The sequence below is a fragment of the Salarias fasciatus genome, chromosome 7 (genome assembly GCF_902148845.1).
Source record: "Salarias fasciatus chromosome 7, fSalaFa1.1, whole genome shotgun sequence".
NCBI classification, from domain to species: domain Eukaryota; kingdom Metazoa; phylum Chordata; class Actinopteri; order Blenniiformes; family Blenniidae; genus Salarias; species Salarias fasciatus.
Window position 1 is genome coordinate 21,170,218 of NC_043751.1, and position 18,169 is coordinate 21,188,386.

Here is an 18,169-nt window from a genome sequence, read left to right on the forward strand (position 1 = left end):
ACACATTCTTAAACTAATGGTATGAATCTTCTTCTTTTTTTTTTCAAATATTGAAGAAAAAAATGAACCAAAGATAGAATTTTTAATATCATAAAATGAGAATGTCTTGAGATTGATGCTGAATAAAACAAACTAACTCACAATCGTGACCATGGTCATTATACTATGTGGGGTAATTCACAGTGTTTTACAAGGAAATAAATTAAAACAATGTAAACAGAACCTTAATTTAAGTGATTAAGATTTTGAAAAACATGAAACTAAGGCGATTAAGGAAGGGCATTTTGATAGTAATAAATAAAATGTCAGCTTTGATCATATAAAGTTGATAGACATTGTTGTTTATTGGAAAGCCTGAGCAAATCCCAATGTTTTAAGGATTTGTTTCAAGGTAAATGGATTTTCAGTGTACTAATTTGTGTATATATATATATATATATATATATATATATCTATATATATATATATATATATATATATATATATATATATATATATATATATAATATATATATATATATATATATATATATATATATATATATATATATATATATATATATATATATATATATATATATTGTTCAATGTTGACATATTGGCATTTGCTGTTATACCGTTTTTACTTTAATAATTACACAGTTATTATCTCTAACCGGGCCATTGCTGTCTAAATTTCACAGGGTAGCATGCTTTGCTCGAAATGTTGATACATCTAAGACTTTTAAACTTTATTTTGTACAGAGAGGGAAGAGCGAGAGAGAGCAGTTCATATTTTCTTCACTGCTTTTCCGTCTTGAGCGCCTGCAGTTCCGGATGTGTCCTGCAGAGGGCACTGTGGGCTGCAACTTCAGATTTAACACAGGTCTACTGCGCAGCCGCAAGTGTCTGATCGGCGCATGCGCAGCTGAGCATCGATGCCAAATGGAGGCTTGGTTTGAAATGTTGCTGTGAAGCTCTAGTCTAGAGTCAAAAACATGCGCTGATCTACCGTCTGATCCCGACCGGAGAGTCTCTGCACCATGGGTGAGTGGACATGCTGCCGCCGCGAGACAAAAAGTCATCTTTTAACCGACTTCCAGCTGGTCGCTGCACAGTTTGGATGGTTCAACTGCTGCCGGTGTGTCACAGCTAACCGATACACTGAAATATATTATTTATCTTTAGAATTCTTTTCTGATGAGCTGGACGAGACTCACGAGTTTCTTTTTTTATTTTTATAAAGCAGTCTATGTTGCTTCATATGAGCAAACTTACGACTTTGTTCCTGGTAAAACTACATGATGTTTCTGGACAAGTCCATCTTCAGACAAAGCATAAAGCAAATAATCATACAAAATTACACACTTAAGCACATTATAGAATAGGATACGTTTTCTTGATTCTTTTCCGTGTCTCCTTGAACTTTGAGGTGAATCTCATGAGATTGAGGTGTGTTGAAGAAGGGAGACATGGAAAACATGCAGAGCTGCAGCCCTCCAGGATCTGAGCCTGACACCTCTGCTTTACAGGAAATTGCTTGGTTTCAGTAGCCAGAAATACAGACAACCCACACCCACACACACCAATACTAATCACGATATAGTATTTAACATTATAAAGTTTCAACTGTTTCATTCAAACTAGATTCCTTCAGATATCATCAGTTTTCATTATGACGACTTGTCATTGTTAAACTCAATCATGTCCTTTCACCTACACATTTCCCGTGCTTCAGACACTTCCACTTTGAGGACACTTGTTGACTGATCGCTGATGTTACTAAGAGTTGGACCGACTGTACTTTATTTATTCCCCTCAGACAGCAGTGTTGAGGGGCCCGAGCAAGAGGGAAAAGAGATCTCCTCATCCCCAACTGGATCAGAGTCGCCTGTAATGGATCGCAACCCGTCGCCGCCCCCGGACGCATCCGGCGGAGTGGAGGAAGAAGACCTGGATGCCATCGGAGACACAGTTTACAGCAAACACTGGCTTTTCAGCACCCTTACTCGTCTTATCCATGTAGGCAGCCTCTTTCATGTGTGATATTTGAGGAGTTTTGTTGAAAACTTCAGTCATGCATTTACTGATTTGTACATTCTGCAGGGAACTGGCAGTTGAGTGTGATGCATATCTCCAAAATTGTGTCTTGTAGATGGTCACAGAGCAGTCAGAAGAAAACCCTGATGGACAGATGGAGCTTTCTGATGATGATGAGGGGGATCTATGTAAAGTCTGGGACATGGCGATGGATAAGGTAGAGTCTCATCTTTGGTGCATGTTGAGTGATCTACTGTGTTCCTGCTGTTTTAAAATTTTATTCACAAAGGGAAATAGAATTGGACTTGAAAAAAAAAATTGTTCTATGAAACCCAAATAGATGATCTGTTCTATTAACACCTTACTCATCACTGAAGCCATGTTACGTGCTCATGAACTGATTTTTAAATTGCCTTTGTGTAGGATGTGGCTGGTTTTCTGCAGGAGTTTAAAGCCACAGACATTCTTCTTGGAGTGATAGCCAAATCTCGTTGCCCACGTCTCACAGTGAGTCCAATCTTCCAGTTTCACAGATTGTGCACCAGAATATAAAGAATGTCTGAAAATTCAGTTTCATGTTTTTCTCTGGTTCTAGGAAATCAGTGTAGGAATCCTTGGGAACATTGCATGTTTTCCCGAAACTTGTGCAACTCTCAGTCAAAATGAAGACTTGGGGTGAGTGAGAGTCACGATTTCCATTTGTTCTCTAAAAGATGCTGTTATGAGTCATCTGTTGTTCATGCAACACCCTGTGCGTCCACAGTTCTGTGCTGCTGCTGCTCCTTGGGGACACAGATCCTCCCACAATTCTGGAAACAAGCAGGTGACAGTTGCATTTCTATCAAACAGTTCACACGTTTGGACTAAAACTGAAATATTCATCTTTTTTAACGGCGTTTACAGATTGCTGCTGACCTGCGTTTCTCAGAAAGACGTCTGCTCGCTGTGGCTTCAGAGGATACGGCAGCACACATCTGTGCGCACCAACCTTTGCTTCATCATGTGCAGCTCTACCAACAGTATTGTTTCTTTTTCATCGTTCCATAACGCTTACACTCCAACATTAACCTTTAGTTCATTCTTTTCATTACAGAGGTGTTATCAAACCTTTCCATGAGCATTTTTTTATTTCTGGTTCAAACTGGAACAGTTTGTTTTGACTTTTGACATGGTGCATAATATTATTAATCCTGTCTGTGTTGCACCTTTTCACCACCATCATATCTATCAATCCCTTCGCAACATGTTTACACTTTGTGTTGTTAATTATAACAAAATAATTTTGGAATAATGTAGCTATTTTTGAATTCAGAGGAGTATTTGTCGATGGATTATCACAGGCTGGTGACTAACCCGAGAACAACAAGGGGTTTAAGAAAGTCATGTGTTTCACAGCTGACCTGCTTGAGAGGGTGGGAGAGCTGGTGGACAAACTGTTTGACTTGGATGAAGAGCTGATGAAGGCCTGGATCACGGCTCAGCCGAGCGAGGAGAAGGAGGGCGAGAGCGAAAGCCATCTGGACGTGACCTTGTGCCTTCTTGAAGCAGCCAAGCAGCTGAGGTCGGAATCTGAAACTGAATGAGAAACGTTCGTTTCAGTTTCACATATTTTAGTGGCCCGATTTTGAAGATGAAAGTGACGCCACTTTGTTTTCACAGATCGGAGAATCTGAACAGCGTAGAGGTTTATCTTCACATCCTCCATCTCCTCACCACTATAGACGAAGGCATGCAAGTCTTTGGTGAGATCAGCTGTTGAAGCTTCATCAGCTGTGTACAGTGAAACTGTTTACCACAGTGTGCTCACAATATAAAAATTGGTTATTGTTTCCTGTAGCTTCCCCGAACGGACCGGCTAAGCTGGTGTGGGACTTCGTCAGTGGCGTTGTGTGCGAGGAGCTCTGTCAGCCAAGCGATCCTCCGGTTGTTCTGCATGAACAGAAGAGCATTTTGCTTCAGTCATTTGCGGTGCTGCAGGCTCTTTATAAATGTCAGGATCAAAAATGCAACGGGAGTAACATGTGTAAGTTTTCTTTCTTTTCTTTTATAACGTACAAACTGTTCCCAGTGCTGCTGAACATGTGATTGCTGTGCATTCGCACCACGCATCAAAAGAGGACACCTTCAGGACATTATCTATTGAGAATATGCTGGGATGAATTTTCATATTTAGCCATATAAGATAATTTACTATGTTGTGGATGCACTGTGTGTCTGTCTCCAGTGCTGCCTCTTATCGGGACCCTCCTACGTGTGTGCCAGTACCACACCGAGTGCAAAGAAAGCAACACGAACGAAGAGGATGCAAACGACGAACAGCTTCAAACCCTTGCAGAGATCACAGCTGAGTTTTTAGCTCACCTCTGCAGTAACATTCCCAAGGTAATGTGTCTTACTGTTTAAACCAGATAAGATTTCATTAATGCTGACCATTGTTCTGAGTTAACAGTGTTTTTTGGTTTGCAGGACACAGTTGTAGATTTGGTAAAGCAAGGTTACCTGACAGAGAAAACTTGTCTCACAGCTGCAGCAAGTTTACTTCCAGAGTTCAACACCTCAGTAAGTTAATAAATCGGGAGTCTATTTAAAAGTTAAAGCGCCTGTGGAAAATTAACATCGTTTTTCCATCCTTTCCTTCTTCCTCTGCTTCAGCTTCAGCACCTGCAGGCCATGTTGTCAGAGGCTGATCCCCAGTTGGCAGATGTGTTGAAGAGACAGTTTCCTGTCTGAGGCATCCTCCAGATCAGTGTTCAGCACTCATTCAGACTCTCAATTGTGCTTTTTATAGCTGCCTGTATTTCATCTCCAGCGATCCTGCCTCGGCTCAGACTATTTGCATTTCCACTGGAAAGACAGCTGAACAAAAGGCGTCACTCACTTCCAAACTGCTGCTCCTAACTGAAGTTCGTAAAAATAAAGTTGTGTTTGTATTTGTTTTCAAAGTACTATTTTTGTATTGAGTTACCAGCAGCCTTTCATTAAAGATAATCTGTCCCATTAAGTTCCGATGGACCGTTATTCTCATGGGCGGAGGGATCGATTTCAGGTCAAGGGCAAAAACAACCGATTCAAACCTAAGTCTGAACAGAAATTTGCTCATCTGTTCCCAAAACACTCGTGTATAAAGCACAATCCTCTCTGGTCCTTCTTTCTTTGGTATTTACAAAATTAAATTCTAACACTAAGTAGCAGGAAAACATTAAAATTTTCTTTCCCTGTAATTAGTCATAAACTGTCATTTGGTCTGCATGTAAGTCACAAATGTAGACAACTGCATGATTTATTGAACAGTTGCAGAGGTGCTAGAAAAGGAAAAACTGTTTGCTTGTTAGAATTTTTCCTGGCAATGAATTTAACACCACTGGAAAATCTGTTCACTGTTCTTTTGAATAGTGCCACGTTTGTGTAAAGAACAGAGTTAAATATGTAGGCCGCTATTCGAAAAATGTATTTAATTTGCTGTCATTGTAAGATCTTTTGAGATTCCAGTAACTCCATGGGCATCATGATGGGTCCAGATTCTCTATCTCAATGCAGATAAATCATTCTACAAACAGTAGCAACCAACCCTCTCTCTGCAGTTCCACAGAGTGGGACTAAATTTCATCCTCCATGACGGCAGCACCGGCCTTTGAAGAGTGGACTTTGTCAGAGACTTGGCTTCCAGCAGTCCTGACTTCCACCTGGCTGGTTCAGTTCGGGTGAACGTTTTGTTCCACAGTGATCAATACAGTACAGCCGGCTGACTTGTGATGATTGCTTGGCTGGAGTCAGGGATGCTGCTGCACAGCAGTGTGTGAGCAGGTAGGAAGCCTCCATGGTGAGAAGGTCCTGGGCCTGAATGAATGAATCCAGTAGAGCTGTTGACTGTCGTTAGCCTGACAACATAGCTTAACTTAAGATGATCTATAAGAAAATTTGTTCAGAATTGTTGCCAGAACAATCTGCAGCTCTGAACAGCAGCTACTGGAAGCCTGTATCAATGAGCATCCTGTCTAAACCCAGATAACGTGCACTTCAGAATTTTTTTGAATGTTCACACACCCACTTGATCTAACAGGCTACAATGAACGCTTTTCTACATTAAATACTTGGATTTTAACTCTCGGGGCTATTTTATCTAAATCTCTGCGCAACATAGGATTGCATTTGATTGCGCATTGAGCCACCTTGTCAAGCATGTGAGTAATGGTGCTAATGCTGATGACAGAGCCAAGTGTTTACCAGAGGGTGACAGTCACTCGGTGAGGACAATAAATTCAGATGAAAGGCTCAAGCCTGGCAACAATAAACTCATTTGGTTTCCAAATGTGCCATTTCGCCCACTCATGGAGAAGAGGAGGACAACCTGCGCATTTCCAGCGAGCTTACGAAGGCTCCCTGAATATAGCAGCTTTTTAATTAAAGCTTGGATTGATATGTAGAACACTCTTTCTAATGGAAATCCTCAGATGGTCTGAGTGTACACAGGACGGAGATCACCCTATGGGGGGAAAAAAAGGCCCAGTCTTTTAAAGGACGCTGTCCACAGACACAATGCGGGCTTGGACTGGACCCTTAATGCACACATAGGTGAACAATGCCTTGATGTGCGAGTCACGTTGCGTTTACGTTGGAAATGTTTATGATGCAATCGCGGCTTGGCCTTTAAGGCTGCTCCTGTCTTCAGGCCCCGCTCTCGGGCGTGTCATGTCAAAGAGATCAGGATGAAGCCCAGATGCTTCCTGCTGCCCTGACAAACTTCATTTTCAGCCTGCCAGTCTCACTGACGGCTTAATATGATCTGACTCCATGAGCACCACACAGCGAGGGGCTCCTGGTGTGTTTGCTTCATTATGGACATCGTTGGCGCCGAGGCATGTCAGGTTCGTCTGACGCTGATGCCGGATGCCAGTTATTTAGCTGTCTGTTGAACTCTGCCCGCACAATTCAGTGTTCTCTTAAATAACTTGACATTTACAGTGAAACGTCTTCTATTTTTGAGTCACGTTCAAGAGAAAATTTACATCCGGTCAGAGTGGTCGACGAGGAACATCAACTATAGTTTATATAGTGTTTGTCACTGAATGAGTGTTTGTCACTGCACATCAGCGGCAAAAAAATCTCCCGAAGACGGCACATTTCCTGTGTCATACCCAAACGTGTGGAATGACCTTTCACCAGAAGATGGAACGACCTCTGACCCTGCTGCTGTAGCTGTCGCTGGGTGAACAGGCGTGATAATAAACGAGCGAAGAAAGCGTGTGCAGTGTCGCGTTCGCTCTTTTGATTCCAAGGAACAGCGTATTCCCAGCCGCCCGGTCAAGGTGTGTGGCCAGTAGAAGCGGTTGCTTCGGCTCATATCCTGAGCTCCCCCGGCTTCTATCTCATGTCAACAGAGTCACAATGAGACGTTTCCCGAACGCTTTGCCTGGACGTCAAAGACACCGACCTTTAAGCGTAAAAACCAACATCCGCATCCTGATATTTGCACTGACAATTACTGTTCTGCTTCCTCAACCAGCACACTCGATAGAATATTGTAACAATAAACGAGATAGTAGTAATGGTCAGTAGTAAGAATTATTTAAAATATGACATACTCACAAATATACAGATGCAAAAATACATGTATTTTTGCACAGTATAGTAATACGCCTTATATTTTACAAACTGGGTGTCTGATATCTTACAGATGAAGGCATTCAGTTTCATAGAAACACAACCTTGCTGAGCAAAGAATGCGATATTTTAAATCCCCTGTATGAAAGAAAATAGCTTTCTGGAATTCATGCTAAATGAATGCCAGCCTGCATAATAAATAAAAAAAAACTCCATCCGTACAGGATCAGAACTAATGAATCATGGAGCATCAGAAAGAAACAGTTTCCAAATGAAAAGGTACACTGCTTTGAGGGATGGTCTTTTTAAAGTGTAGTTCTTTGCATCTTGTATAACGCACCTCTCTTGGCTGCAGCAGGTGTGTACGGGTGCAACTCTGTCCTATTCTTGTGTACGCTGACGCCTGTCACCACGTGGCATATGCTGCTGTTTGTTCTGCAATGAAAGAATCGGAGCTAATTAAGGAGACGGCAGGAAGTGCACGTAAGCAGACCATTCACTGGCCCGATTAGTCAGCGGTTCAAACAAGGCTCGGGTTCAGGAAAAGACAGGAATTCTATTGATGAACTGCTTTTAGAAGACCTTGAATTTCTGGAAATCCAAACACTGTGATGATAATCAGGTAGATACGAAGGTAGGACAGGCATCCTCACGAAGAAGAGCCACTGGCAGCAAAGGAAATATAAAATCCAGAAATCTGTACGATTAAAGTTTAGATAAGACACAAGATTGCTTATTTAGAAACAAACTCTCATATTGCAATCGATATTTAATACAAATATGAAGTCTATGGTAAGATTCAAGAGTACAAAAGCAACAGAGAGCATTTAGTGTTTGTTGTGAAATGTACTACTGTGCCAAAGTATTTGACTGGTCGTAATAGTTTATTTGATCCATATAATGTAAACTGCAAAGTGAATTAAAAATGAAATAAGTCAGTATTTGGTGTGATCATCCTTTGCCTTCAAGTCTACATCACATCTAAGCACAAGGTTTTTAAAGAAACTTCTGCAGAAGTCGTCTGGCGACCTGAACCAGATAAAGAGCTTTAAAAAAATGGATGGATGTATTCATTATGTCAATTAGACAATTCTGAAGATTTACTGTACCTACTGTAATGTGAGCATTTGGCTGTCGCTACTGGAGAGTCAATGAAATGTGTCTACAGACCCACAGCGGTAATGTATTGGCAGTTGGATAGAAACCTGGGTCACTTCTCTAACCTCCAGGCCATCGCTTAAATGCTTTTCACAGTGCTGTATGTTGGGTCTTGTGCATGGTCGTCTCAAGTCAATGACAATTACTGCACAATAAACTATGATTCCTGCATTATTGCTTTAAACCCTTTAGTGAGTTTTGTCTGCATTGATTGGCTGTTGCATATTTGTTGAGTGTTTTTAACAGAAAAATATCTGAATCTATTTCAATATCTCAGCACTTAGGAAGGGTCAGACAGTGCATCAGCAGGTGGCATGTCTAATGCTCCTGTTGGGCAGTTTCTCAGTGCCATGGGTGAGATTAGCCAGTGAGATCTCTTGTAGCTTGATGCTCAGACACGAGTAAATCCCTCTGATTGAAGTGAACAGAACTGGGACAGACTGGCTCTTACACAATCACTCGTCTGTCTCAAACTTCCTGAAGGTGAGCTTGTTCAAAAATGTCAGAAGTCATTCTGTGTTCTTCAGATAAAGGAGTCAATTCGGTATTGGTAGACACTTATCGTACCTGGACAGCTGCTCAGCTTTCAGACGGCTTCCCACGGTGGGGGTCTTCAAAAGTAGGTTAGGTTACAGTCATGGGATGTGTGAGTATCTGAGGCATTAAGAGTCTTATCAGCAGCTGCAAGAAAAAACACAACTAAGTCTGTTATTTTTAACTCAGGTTTTAGTTTCACTGTGAAAAAAAGCTGCAGCTTAGTCAGGAGTTTTTTTTTTCTTGTTAGTTTATTTGCATTTTTTTTAAGGAACCATCATTTCATCATTTTTGGTACATTTATCAAACATGTCTAAAAAAATGAACTACAAAATATTTATTTTGCACCTAGCATACTAAATATTTAACATTTTATATAATATACTGTGGGAAATTATTCATGGAGTTGTTTAAATGCTGGGATTTTGAAGAATCTCGTCGCTTTGGGAAACATTTCCTAATATGCTAATTACCCATAAACAGACACACACAGTGAGACAGCTGAAAGATCTGGATAATAAAATGTCTTATTCACGCTCTTTTTTGACGACTATCAAAAAATCTTCTTACTGAGCTCAAAGCATCTAAGAAAACATTAAAACGCCTCATAATTTGGAATAAAAATCCAGGAATCTGAGCTGGAAGCAGCGGGATTTCGGTTTTCACTCAGATCGAGCTTTTAGGTTCTCAGATTAAAGATTACCACATTGGAGAGAGAGAGACAGATCACGTTGGACTTTTTGGTTGGAAAATGATAACAAGAGGTTGACATGATTTGACCATGTAAGTAGGAGAGCTGACATCTATGTATGAAAAACAAAAACAAAAACCTGACGTTAAGTGTGAAGCTGCCATCTGAGAAGAGGAAGACCAGAGAGGAGACTGACAGACGCATTGACGGACGACATGCATGCAGGTGACTGGTGTGAGGAGGGAGGATGCAGGAGACCCGAGGTATTGAAAAGAGCATAATCTGTAGTAATAACCCTGACTGGAAGCATGCAGACAGAAGGCTAGCTATTTGTACAGCTACAGACAAACGCAGCCTGAAATTTAAGGAGCATCTTTCTCTAACTGTATGGCGAAGACTCAAGCAACAAAGAAACACTACAGCATCTACAGTTTTAAAGTGATGATGGTAAAATGCATGTGGAAGAGCTGTGAAGCTCCCTGCTGTGACTTGGAGATATTAAAATACATCGTATTCATAAATTCTGAACAACAGCACCTATATGTCATTCAGTGAGCTTTGTCTCTTCTCTCAGAACAGAACACATGACTTAATAAGTCAAAATTTAGAAATGTTATCAAAAAAAAAAAATGGATGATGAAATTAGAGCTTTGGGAAGTCAGTTTGGTAAATTCTGAATTCTTTATGTATTTTTAATGAACAGGTATATTCAAATGGCAAATATATAATGTCCAAATGTGTTTATTTACATTTCTGGTTCAGCTCACTGCAGAAATAACATGTTTTGAATTCTGACGCTCAACATGACGTGTGGCGTCATGGGATGTACTACTTCTTCCACGTAAATCCTTCAGCTGCGTAAATAATTCCCTGTTCCGTTGTTTTGTTTTGTTGCTCAGGCAATGTATATTGTGTTTGCACCCTGAAGCGGAAATTCTTGGTTTACGTAGGTGGAAATGATAAGGAGCTTAAGATAGCAACCAGATCACCGAGTTCGCTCTTGCTCTTCTGATCGAACGTCGGGTGAAGCTCACGATTTCAGACTCCTCTTTCAGAAAAAAAACCCCAAAAAACACAGATGTGTTTGTGAGCTAAACCCATCGGCGGAACAGACGGGCGTCCAACAAAATAAGCGGCGAACTACTCCTTTAAGCGAATGTCTGGTTTTTCCTGTGATGCTTTGCCAGCTGGTCGGTGCCACGGTCTGAGAGCAGATCTGAGAGCAGATCTGGCTTCAGTTTGTCGGGAGGGGAAGTTCCCTTCACTGCCTCCTGGGTTGTGTAAAGCATCAGTCCAGATCACGAGTGACACAGGCCAGGACCACCTGAGCCAAACAGCATGTGCATCAGCCACATGCATCAACGTCTGTGAGGGGATGATGGACTGAGATATCTCACCTGTCCAGCCGGTAAGGTGACTAAAGCTTAGTGATCTGTTTGAAGTAATGAGGTTTTTCGCTGCTCCCTCATCTTGACTCTGCTTGCAAAGGCTTCTGAAACCTTTTGGACTGATTGTCTTCATCTTATTAAAACGTGACCGCCATTTAGGAAAGAAGAGAATGTAGATTACCCCTGTCTGCTGCAGCACGGCAACCCTGAGGTGCTTACAGTGCATAGGGTGGATTTTAAAAAGGGGGCAGGTTTGGATCTCTACAATGAAGTCAGGTGGGCTACACTTGAATCCTCTTAAACCTTGACCTTGTCTCTTTAACCCCTTATAGGACAGTCATTCAAATACTAATACTAAATATGGAGAACAAAACACCTCTGCAGAAAAAGAAATCAGAAATCTAATACCTTCAAGACATAATCATTATAAATAAACACACTTAGATGTAATTTAAACATAATAAGATTGATTGAAATGGATAAAACGAAATAAAATAACACTATACATATTACCATTTTATCTCTAAAGCTCTAAATTAACCATGCCACTGGATTTTCTGTTAAAAGAGAAAAAAAAGCTTCATATTTATATGACTACTTCTTGATATTGTCAAATAATTCGATGTTAAATTCAAGACTGGGAGAGAGAAATGCTCTGCCAAAGCAAAAGAGGTAAATCAGCAGCATCCATCTCAATGTTCAGCATTTCATCTTATTCCCTAAATATAATCTGAATTTGTGATTGAGTTTACTGCAGCTGCTTCAGGCCTTTAAGTGAAGTCTCAGGAAACCTTTTCCCCTTCATGTCGTGGGCGGTGCTGCTCTTTTTCCATTTGCTGCTGTGGGTGAGATTATTGCCCCCTCCTGTTTCTGTGAGTGGTTAAATAGCAATGAGCGCTGCTTCTCGGGGTAGACAACCCACTTTTACCCTGGAGAACATTAATCAGCTGCGTCAAACCAGATTAGAGGGTTTTAAAGAGGGAATAAAAACAGCTGCAAATTAACATGTACTCCAACAAAATCGAGGGACCACGCAGAGGAAGGTCGTTTGACTCCATGAACATTGGCTTTGAAGAAAAACTACTCAACAACGAGGTAAGAAGAGCTTTTATCGGCAAAACGACCGGAAAAAAAGAACATTTGGATTTTTAACAAGTTTATTCTTTTATCACAAACAACAACGGGGACATGCTGCGAAGTTGTATTTTCCTACAGTTAAGATTAATATGTGACTTTATTGTAAAGAGGTATTTATTTGCATGTGATCGGATCTCCTTGAATTTGTTTTTGGACAGAGGTGCGGAGATCGGTCCGGTTATCTTTCTCAATAAGCTTTCACTTTGTCGTCAGTGCAGATTAATTTTTAAGCCAATTTACGTCAACGGGTTAAGAGGGTTAAAGGAAAGAGATATCTCCAAATTTTATGTGATAAAAATGTCGTTATCGCACAGCTTTTATTTAATCTCTCACACCTTTATGTTGTAAATGACAAAAGACATGCCTGTGTCTAATGTCTTCAACAGACGCACAGAAAAAAGAATAATTACTCCTAATATACTGGAGAAACATTTGCTGAATTTTAGCTAAGCGCATAGTTTGGATTAAATGAGAGAGAAAGTATTAGGTGGATTTTAATTATGAAGTTTACAAAAATAAAAAAGTATAATGTTAATGAAGTATACAATTTAAACTACAATTCAAATAACGCGCATAAAACGATGTATTTGTAAAGCAAATGTGCAAATATTATGACTCAAGTCTCTGACTGGATTAACAGTGTGCGGATACTTCGAGTTGGACATATAACACAGCTGCCGAAAAAATAAAATAAAACAACTAAATGTGAATAATGAATAAACACGACGAAAAATAAGTTCAAAACACAAAGTTAACACATAATTAGAATAATTTGACCGAATCACTTTGTGTTTTCATCTCAGACACGTGTGCTTCGCGCCACTTAAATCGAGACAGCTTTAACAAACAACATAATATAGGACATCAAATCACCCCACGTGCGCGCGGCGCCGATTAAAGGCTGCCTAATGTCTGGTCGGATTTCACCGTGCAGGGAGCTAATAATAGGCTTCCCCGCTCTCTAAAGGAGATTGCTGTAAGGCGATTCCTTGAGACAGAGACAAGTTCATCTTCGTTAAACCGAGACGCAAAGAGTTGACCCCAGCCAACGTCCTGATCCAGCGCACGCACGAATGCATTCAGGGATCCCAACGAGGCTGCAGCGACAACTGCTCTGCTGTGCGGTCTGCATGCTCAAAGGGCGAAATATGGTAGGAAGTCTCTTAGATTAATTTAACTGAGCGGCCTTCTGCTAAATCGCGTCTTCGCGCGTGCGTTTTACGCGTTAAACTGTAAATACAGTTGTGTATATTTGTGCGTGGTGTCTCAGTTCGTTGCGTGTTACAGGTCAGAGGGCTATAAGCCAGTTAAAACACACTGGCTTCACACACTCGACGCGTGCCGTCATGTTAAAGTCCTCCCTCTTAAAATCTGGAGCAGGATTACAGTCATTTTCCCCTGGCGTGTGCAGCGCGTGCAGACACGCGTCAACGTGAGAGCGCTGTCCGAGGTGCTGATCTGGACTGCGAGCCTGCCGCGCGCTCGAATCTCAGTCCGAGTGTCCTAAACTGCGTTTGTTGATGAAACAGTTCATTTTTCTTTCACAGTGGAAAACTTGTTTACTCTCACTGCTCACGAAATCCAGACCCCCAAAGATTTTTTTTGTGTACCTGAATGCTCTTAACTGATTACAAGTTGTGTGTTCACGTATTAATCCTCAATCTGTTTTCAATTGCTGTTCCCAGATAAACAAATCAACCTTCACAAAAATCGAAGAGAACACAGAAAAGAAAAATACATCCGAGAAAGAGAGAGCAACAATCATCTTCTCCCTGAAGAATGAAGTTGGAGGACTAGTGAAGGCACTTAAACTCTTCCAGGTAACGGTTAGAGAGTTCACCCCTCTGCTATGCAGTATACCATTGTTGCGTTACAGACTATCCTTCTGTACTCATAGCATCATGATAAACGTGTGTGTTTCTTCAACTCCTTCAGATAACACTAACATGGTGCTTTTATATCTTGCAGGAAAATCATGTGAACCTTGTTCACATAGAGTCTAGAAAATCCAAAAGGCGCAACTCTGAGTTTGAAATTTATGTGGACTGTGACAGCAACCACGAACAACTGAATGAGATCATTCAGCTGCTGCGAAAGCATGTAAACGTGGTCGACATGGACCCTCCAGATAACTCCTGCCTGCAAGAGGAAGGTGAGAGACCAGAAAATGTAAAAAAAAAAAAAAAAAAAAGCTACAGAAACAGTGTTTTAATACACCAGAATAACTGCTAATCACTCCCTTCTCTGATCAGACATGTACAATGTACCTTGGTTCCCAAAGAAGATTTCAGACCTGGACAAGTGTGCAAATCGTGTCCTGATGTACGGTTCTGAGTTGGACGCTGACCATCCGGTACGTTATCAGGCTGCTGGTTCACTTACTACTTGCAGAATGTTTGAAGCATTTTAATTGATATATTCATTTCTCCATCAGGGTTTCAAGGACAATGTCTACCGTAAAAGACGAAAGTACTTTGCTGATCTGGCCATGGCTTACAAACAGTAAGTTTTGTGTATATTCAGTTGAGTGATTAGAAAACACACTTTTAACTTCACCTAAATAAGTTTTCTATCTTGCTGCAGTGGGGATCCTATTCCACGCATTGAGTTCACAGAGGAGGAGGTGAAGACTTGGGGAGTTGTCTACAGGGAGCTCAACAAGCTGTATCCCACCCACGCCTGCCGGGAATATTTGAAGAACTTGCCGCTGTTGTCCAAATATTGTGAATGTCGAGAGGACAACATCCCTCAGCTGGAAGACGTTTCACGCTTCCTGAGGGGTAATTTTCCTCAACACAGTCCTTTTCAAATCTCAACTACAGGGATGTTCACCTGTTTAGATGTGATCACTCATAAACAACCTGAATATGTTTTCAGAACGTACAGGATTTATGATCCGGCCTGTAGCGGGTTACCTGTCGCCACGTGACTTCCTTGCCGGATTGGCCTTCCGTGTTTTCCACTGTACCCAGTACGTGCGGCACAGCTCCGACCCCTTGTACACCCCTGAGCCGTGAGTATTTCCACCTTGATATGAGATTGAGTGGCAGTAATGTTTAATCAAGATTACAGGACTGACAGTGATTTTTTTTTTTATTATAGGGACACATGCCATGAGCTGCTGGGTCACGTCCCGCTGCTGGCAGAGCCCAGCTTTGCTCAGTTTTCTCAAGAGATTGGTCTGGCTTCACTAGGAGCCTCAGATGATTCTGTTCAGAAACTGGCCACTGTGAGTATCTCAACTATTGCCCGATTCACACAAAAACCCAAGATTATTGAATGGATCTCATATAGTGAACCACACATTAACATTATGCATGTTATCTGCCTGCTACCTTGTTACAGTGCTATTTCTTCACGGTGGAGTTTGGCCTATGCAAACAAGAAGGGCAGCTGCGAGCATATGGGGCCGGACTGCTGTCATCCATCAGTGAGCTGAAGGTAAACATGCTTTAACAAGTACATACAGAGAGCAAATTAACAATCAATCAATCCTTATTTGCTATCTTCATTCATGCAATGGAAAAATATATGGCTTTAAAACTGTAAACCTATTCAAATATTTCTAATTAAGCCATCAAATGTGTCTCTTGTTGGTAAGCTTCTTGTTACTCCCTGATAGAATCTTTTGTTGAAAAAAGAAGCGTGCACGTGGCGACAGTGTTTTAACTTGGACTGTGCACCTCATTTACAGCATGCACTCTCCGGCAATTCAAGGATCATGCCATTTGACCCAAAAATCACATCCAAGCAGGAATGCATCATCACAACGTTTCAGGAGGTTTACTTTGTGTCAGACAGCTTTGAGGAGGCAAAGGTCAAGATGAGGTGCGCTTAACTGTTTAATACTAATCCATTCACTATTTGTTGAATAAATACGATCTCTCAGAAATTTGTACACAGTGAGGAATGTTCAGTGATGATTTGTATTTTCAACAGGGAGTTTGCCAAGACCATCAAGCGTCCCTTCACAGTGCGGTACAATCCATACACCCAGAGTGTGGACGTGCTAAAAGACACTCCCAGCATCAACAGCGTGGTGGAGGAGCTTCGACACGAGCTCGACATCGTCGGTGACGCGCTCAGCCGGCTGAACAAACAGCTGGGTGTCTGATCTGATCGCCCACAATTCATTTGAAGTCATCCGCCTACAGGCCATCAGCGCTCGCTGTGTCATTTCCCTGCACTGTTCAGCTATTACCTGTTTCACCCTTCTGTCAGTGCAATGAATGTGCATCGCTTTTTGGCAAAGTGCATTGTCGTCTCCATTGTTTGGTGATTCGCTTATGTTACTTGCAGGTGCATTAGTGGTGTTTAGCCTGTAATTTTGGTAAATTTCACAAACCCAAAATGCTGCTTAATCGGAGGACAACTTCATGCTATTCTATTAGCTTCTGTACTGCAAATAATTCATGTACTTTCAAGGTATTTCAATACACTTTTAAACATCCAACTGTTACAAACACTTATATGGCTGATTCTTCCTGTTGTTAACTCTGCTGATGTATATGATCTTGTGATTTTTCTTTGCTTTTTGTAACTCATTTAATTAATCTTCTTTGTATTTAATCTTCCACACTTTATTGATATGTATTATATGTACCTTGTTTGTATTCTTTTTGGTGTATGTATCATGTTTTTTTGTGTACTGTTGAGGGAATTTATGGGAATGAAAATGTTGACTAGTGTTAGAGAGATGCTTTCATGATTGATTATGACAGATCTGGTCCATGCACGCATTTTATTTTTCAGTCATGATTTTGAATACCTCCGCTTGAAGTGAGTGTACCGACAGTACTCTGAAAATCCAAACGTTATTTTTCTACTGTAAAAAAATGTAGACAAAAAAGTAGACAATGTATGAGAAAATAAATCATAAAATAAAAGCATTCACTGTGTCTTCGCAGCATGTCAATTGTGCCTCTACTTACTGACTTACAACTTCTTTGTGTTTTCCCAAAAATAGTGGAGTTGTAGATATTTATTCATCAACATGATGCTGTGGCTCATCCCATCGACGCCGGGCAGCCACAGCAAAGACTGAAAGAAAAGATCATGTTGACGTTAAGTCTGGGGTTTCTGCCATTTCAATTTGTTGTTTTAAGAATAAGCATTTCTCTGACCTGAACATTACATTACTACAGGATCAAATCACACTAGAACAGGGAAAACAAGAGCATCCCACTGTTCTTATGATGAAAATTGTAAATGGAAAGTGTTTAGAGCTTGAATGGATGCTGCTGAGAGACTGCTCATGCTTCAAGGACTAAGAAAGCTCTTCAATCTATTAAACTGCTTATCTTTGGAAAAGTTTAATATGACGAATGTCCCATAGAATAGAAAGTCTGTGGCCACTCTGCTCAAGCAAAAATACTTGTCTATTTGTTAATTTAACCATCAGAAACTACCCATTTTATTTTAGTAATTGTATTACTCTGAAGGAGAAATCAATTCAGCAGTCTCATACAACTAAAATACTGTTAGTCATCAAATAATTTTAATTCTATTTGATATTCTTGCATATTTTCTGTATTTTTTAAGGTATCATCTATACTGGTGGGAATTACATTTTACCTTCTTGTCTGGATGCACATCCCAGCGAAATACACAATTCTAAAATCAGTTTAAAAAAATGAAAATA

General features: G+C 40.7%; 2 protein-coding genes and 1 long non-coding RNA gene across 4 annotated transcripts; 2 read left to right on the forward strand and 1 right to left on the reverse strand.

The window, feature by feature from the left end:
- The first annotated feature begins 901 nt into the window (after positions 1-901).
- saal1 (serum amyloid A-like 1) lies at positions 902-5,064 on the forward strand. Of its 2 annotated transcripts, none has more exons than XM_030096790.1 (13): positions 902-1,026; positions 1,802-2,001; positions 2,135-2,236; positions 2,443-2,526; positions 2,615-2,694; positions 2,783-2,842; positions 2,923-3,038; positions 3,415-3,580; positions 3,679-3,761; positions 3,857-4,042; positions 4,244-4,401; positions 4,486-4,578; positions 4,672-5,064. In XM_030096790.1, exons 1-13 carry the CDS (start codon positions 1,023-1,025, stop codon positions 4,747-4,749), a joined length of 1,410 nt encoding a protein of 469 aa, XP_029952650.1. In that variant the 5' UTR covers positions 902-1,022; the 3' UTR covers positions 4,750-5,064. The 2 variants fall into 2 exon arrangements, with proteins under 2 accessions (XP_029952650.1, XP_029952651.1); XM_030096791.1 differs by having other exon boundaries at positions 922-1,026; positions 1,806-2,001.
- On the reverse strand, positions 3,461-17,567 carry LOC115392246 (uncharacterized). The gene is made up of 3 exons (XR_003931829.1): positions 17,460-17,567; positions 3,827-3,948; positions 3,461-3,594 (listed from the first exon to the last, which is right to left on the reverse strand). It is a non-coding gene; the product is annotated as an uncharacterized LOC115392246 (long non-coding RNA).
- On the forward strand, positions 12,290-17,428 carry tph1a (tryptophan hydroxylase 1 (tryptophan 5-monooxygenase) a). The gene is made up of 11 exons (XM_030096789.1): positions 12,290-12,486; positions 14,214-14,348; positions 14,497-14,680; positions 14,781-14,881; positions 14,963-15,030; positions 15,112-15,308; positions 15,406-15,541; positions 15,631-15,757; positions 15,874-15,969; positions 16,223-16,356; positions 16,468-17,428. The coding sequence occupies exons 1-11, from the start codon at positions 12,397-12,399 to the stop codon at positions 16,640-16,642; spliced, it is 1,443 nt and encodes a 480-aa protein (XP_029952649.1). The 5' UTR covers positions 12,290-12,396; the 3' UTR covers positions 16,643-17,428.
- Positions 17,568-18,169: the final 602 nt, after the last annotated feature.

Bases quoted from the DNA above. Each gene is read 5' to 3' on its own strand.
- tph1a (XM_030096789.1), top strand. From the start codon at position 12,397: ATGTACTCCAACAAAATCGAGGGACCACGCAGAGGAAGGTCGTTTGAC. The intron at 15,758-15,873 runs GTGAGTATCTCA...ACCTTGTTACAG, and splicing joins CTGTTCAGAAACTGGCCACT to TGCTATTTCTTCACGGTGGA. The intron at 15,970-16,222 runs GTAAACATGCTT...CCTCATTTACAG, and splicing joins CATCCATCAGTGAGCTGAAG to CATGCACTCTCCGGCAATTC.
- saal1 (XM_030096790.1), top strand. The intron at 2,002-2,134 runs GTAGGCAGCCTC...TGTGTCTTGTAG, and splicing joins CCCTTACTCGTCTTATCCAT to ATGGTCACAGAGCAGTCAGA. The intron at 3,762-3,856 runs GTGAGATCAGCT...TGTTTCCTGTAG, and splicing joins CGAAGGCATGCAAGTCTTTG to CTTCCCCGAACGGACCGGCT.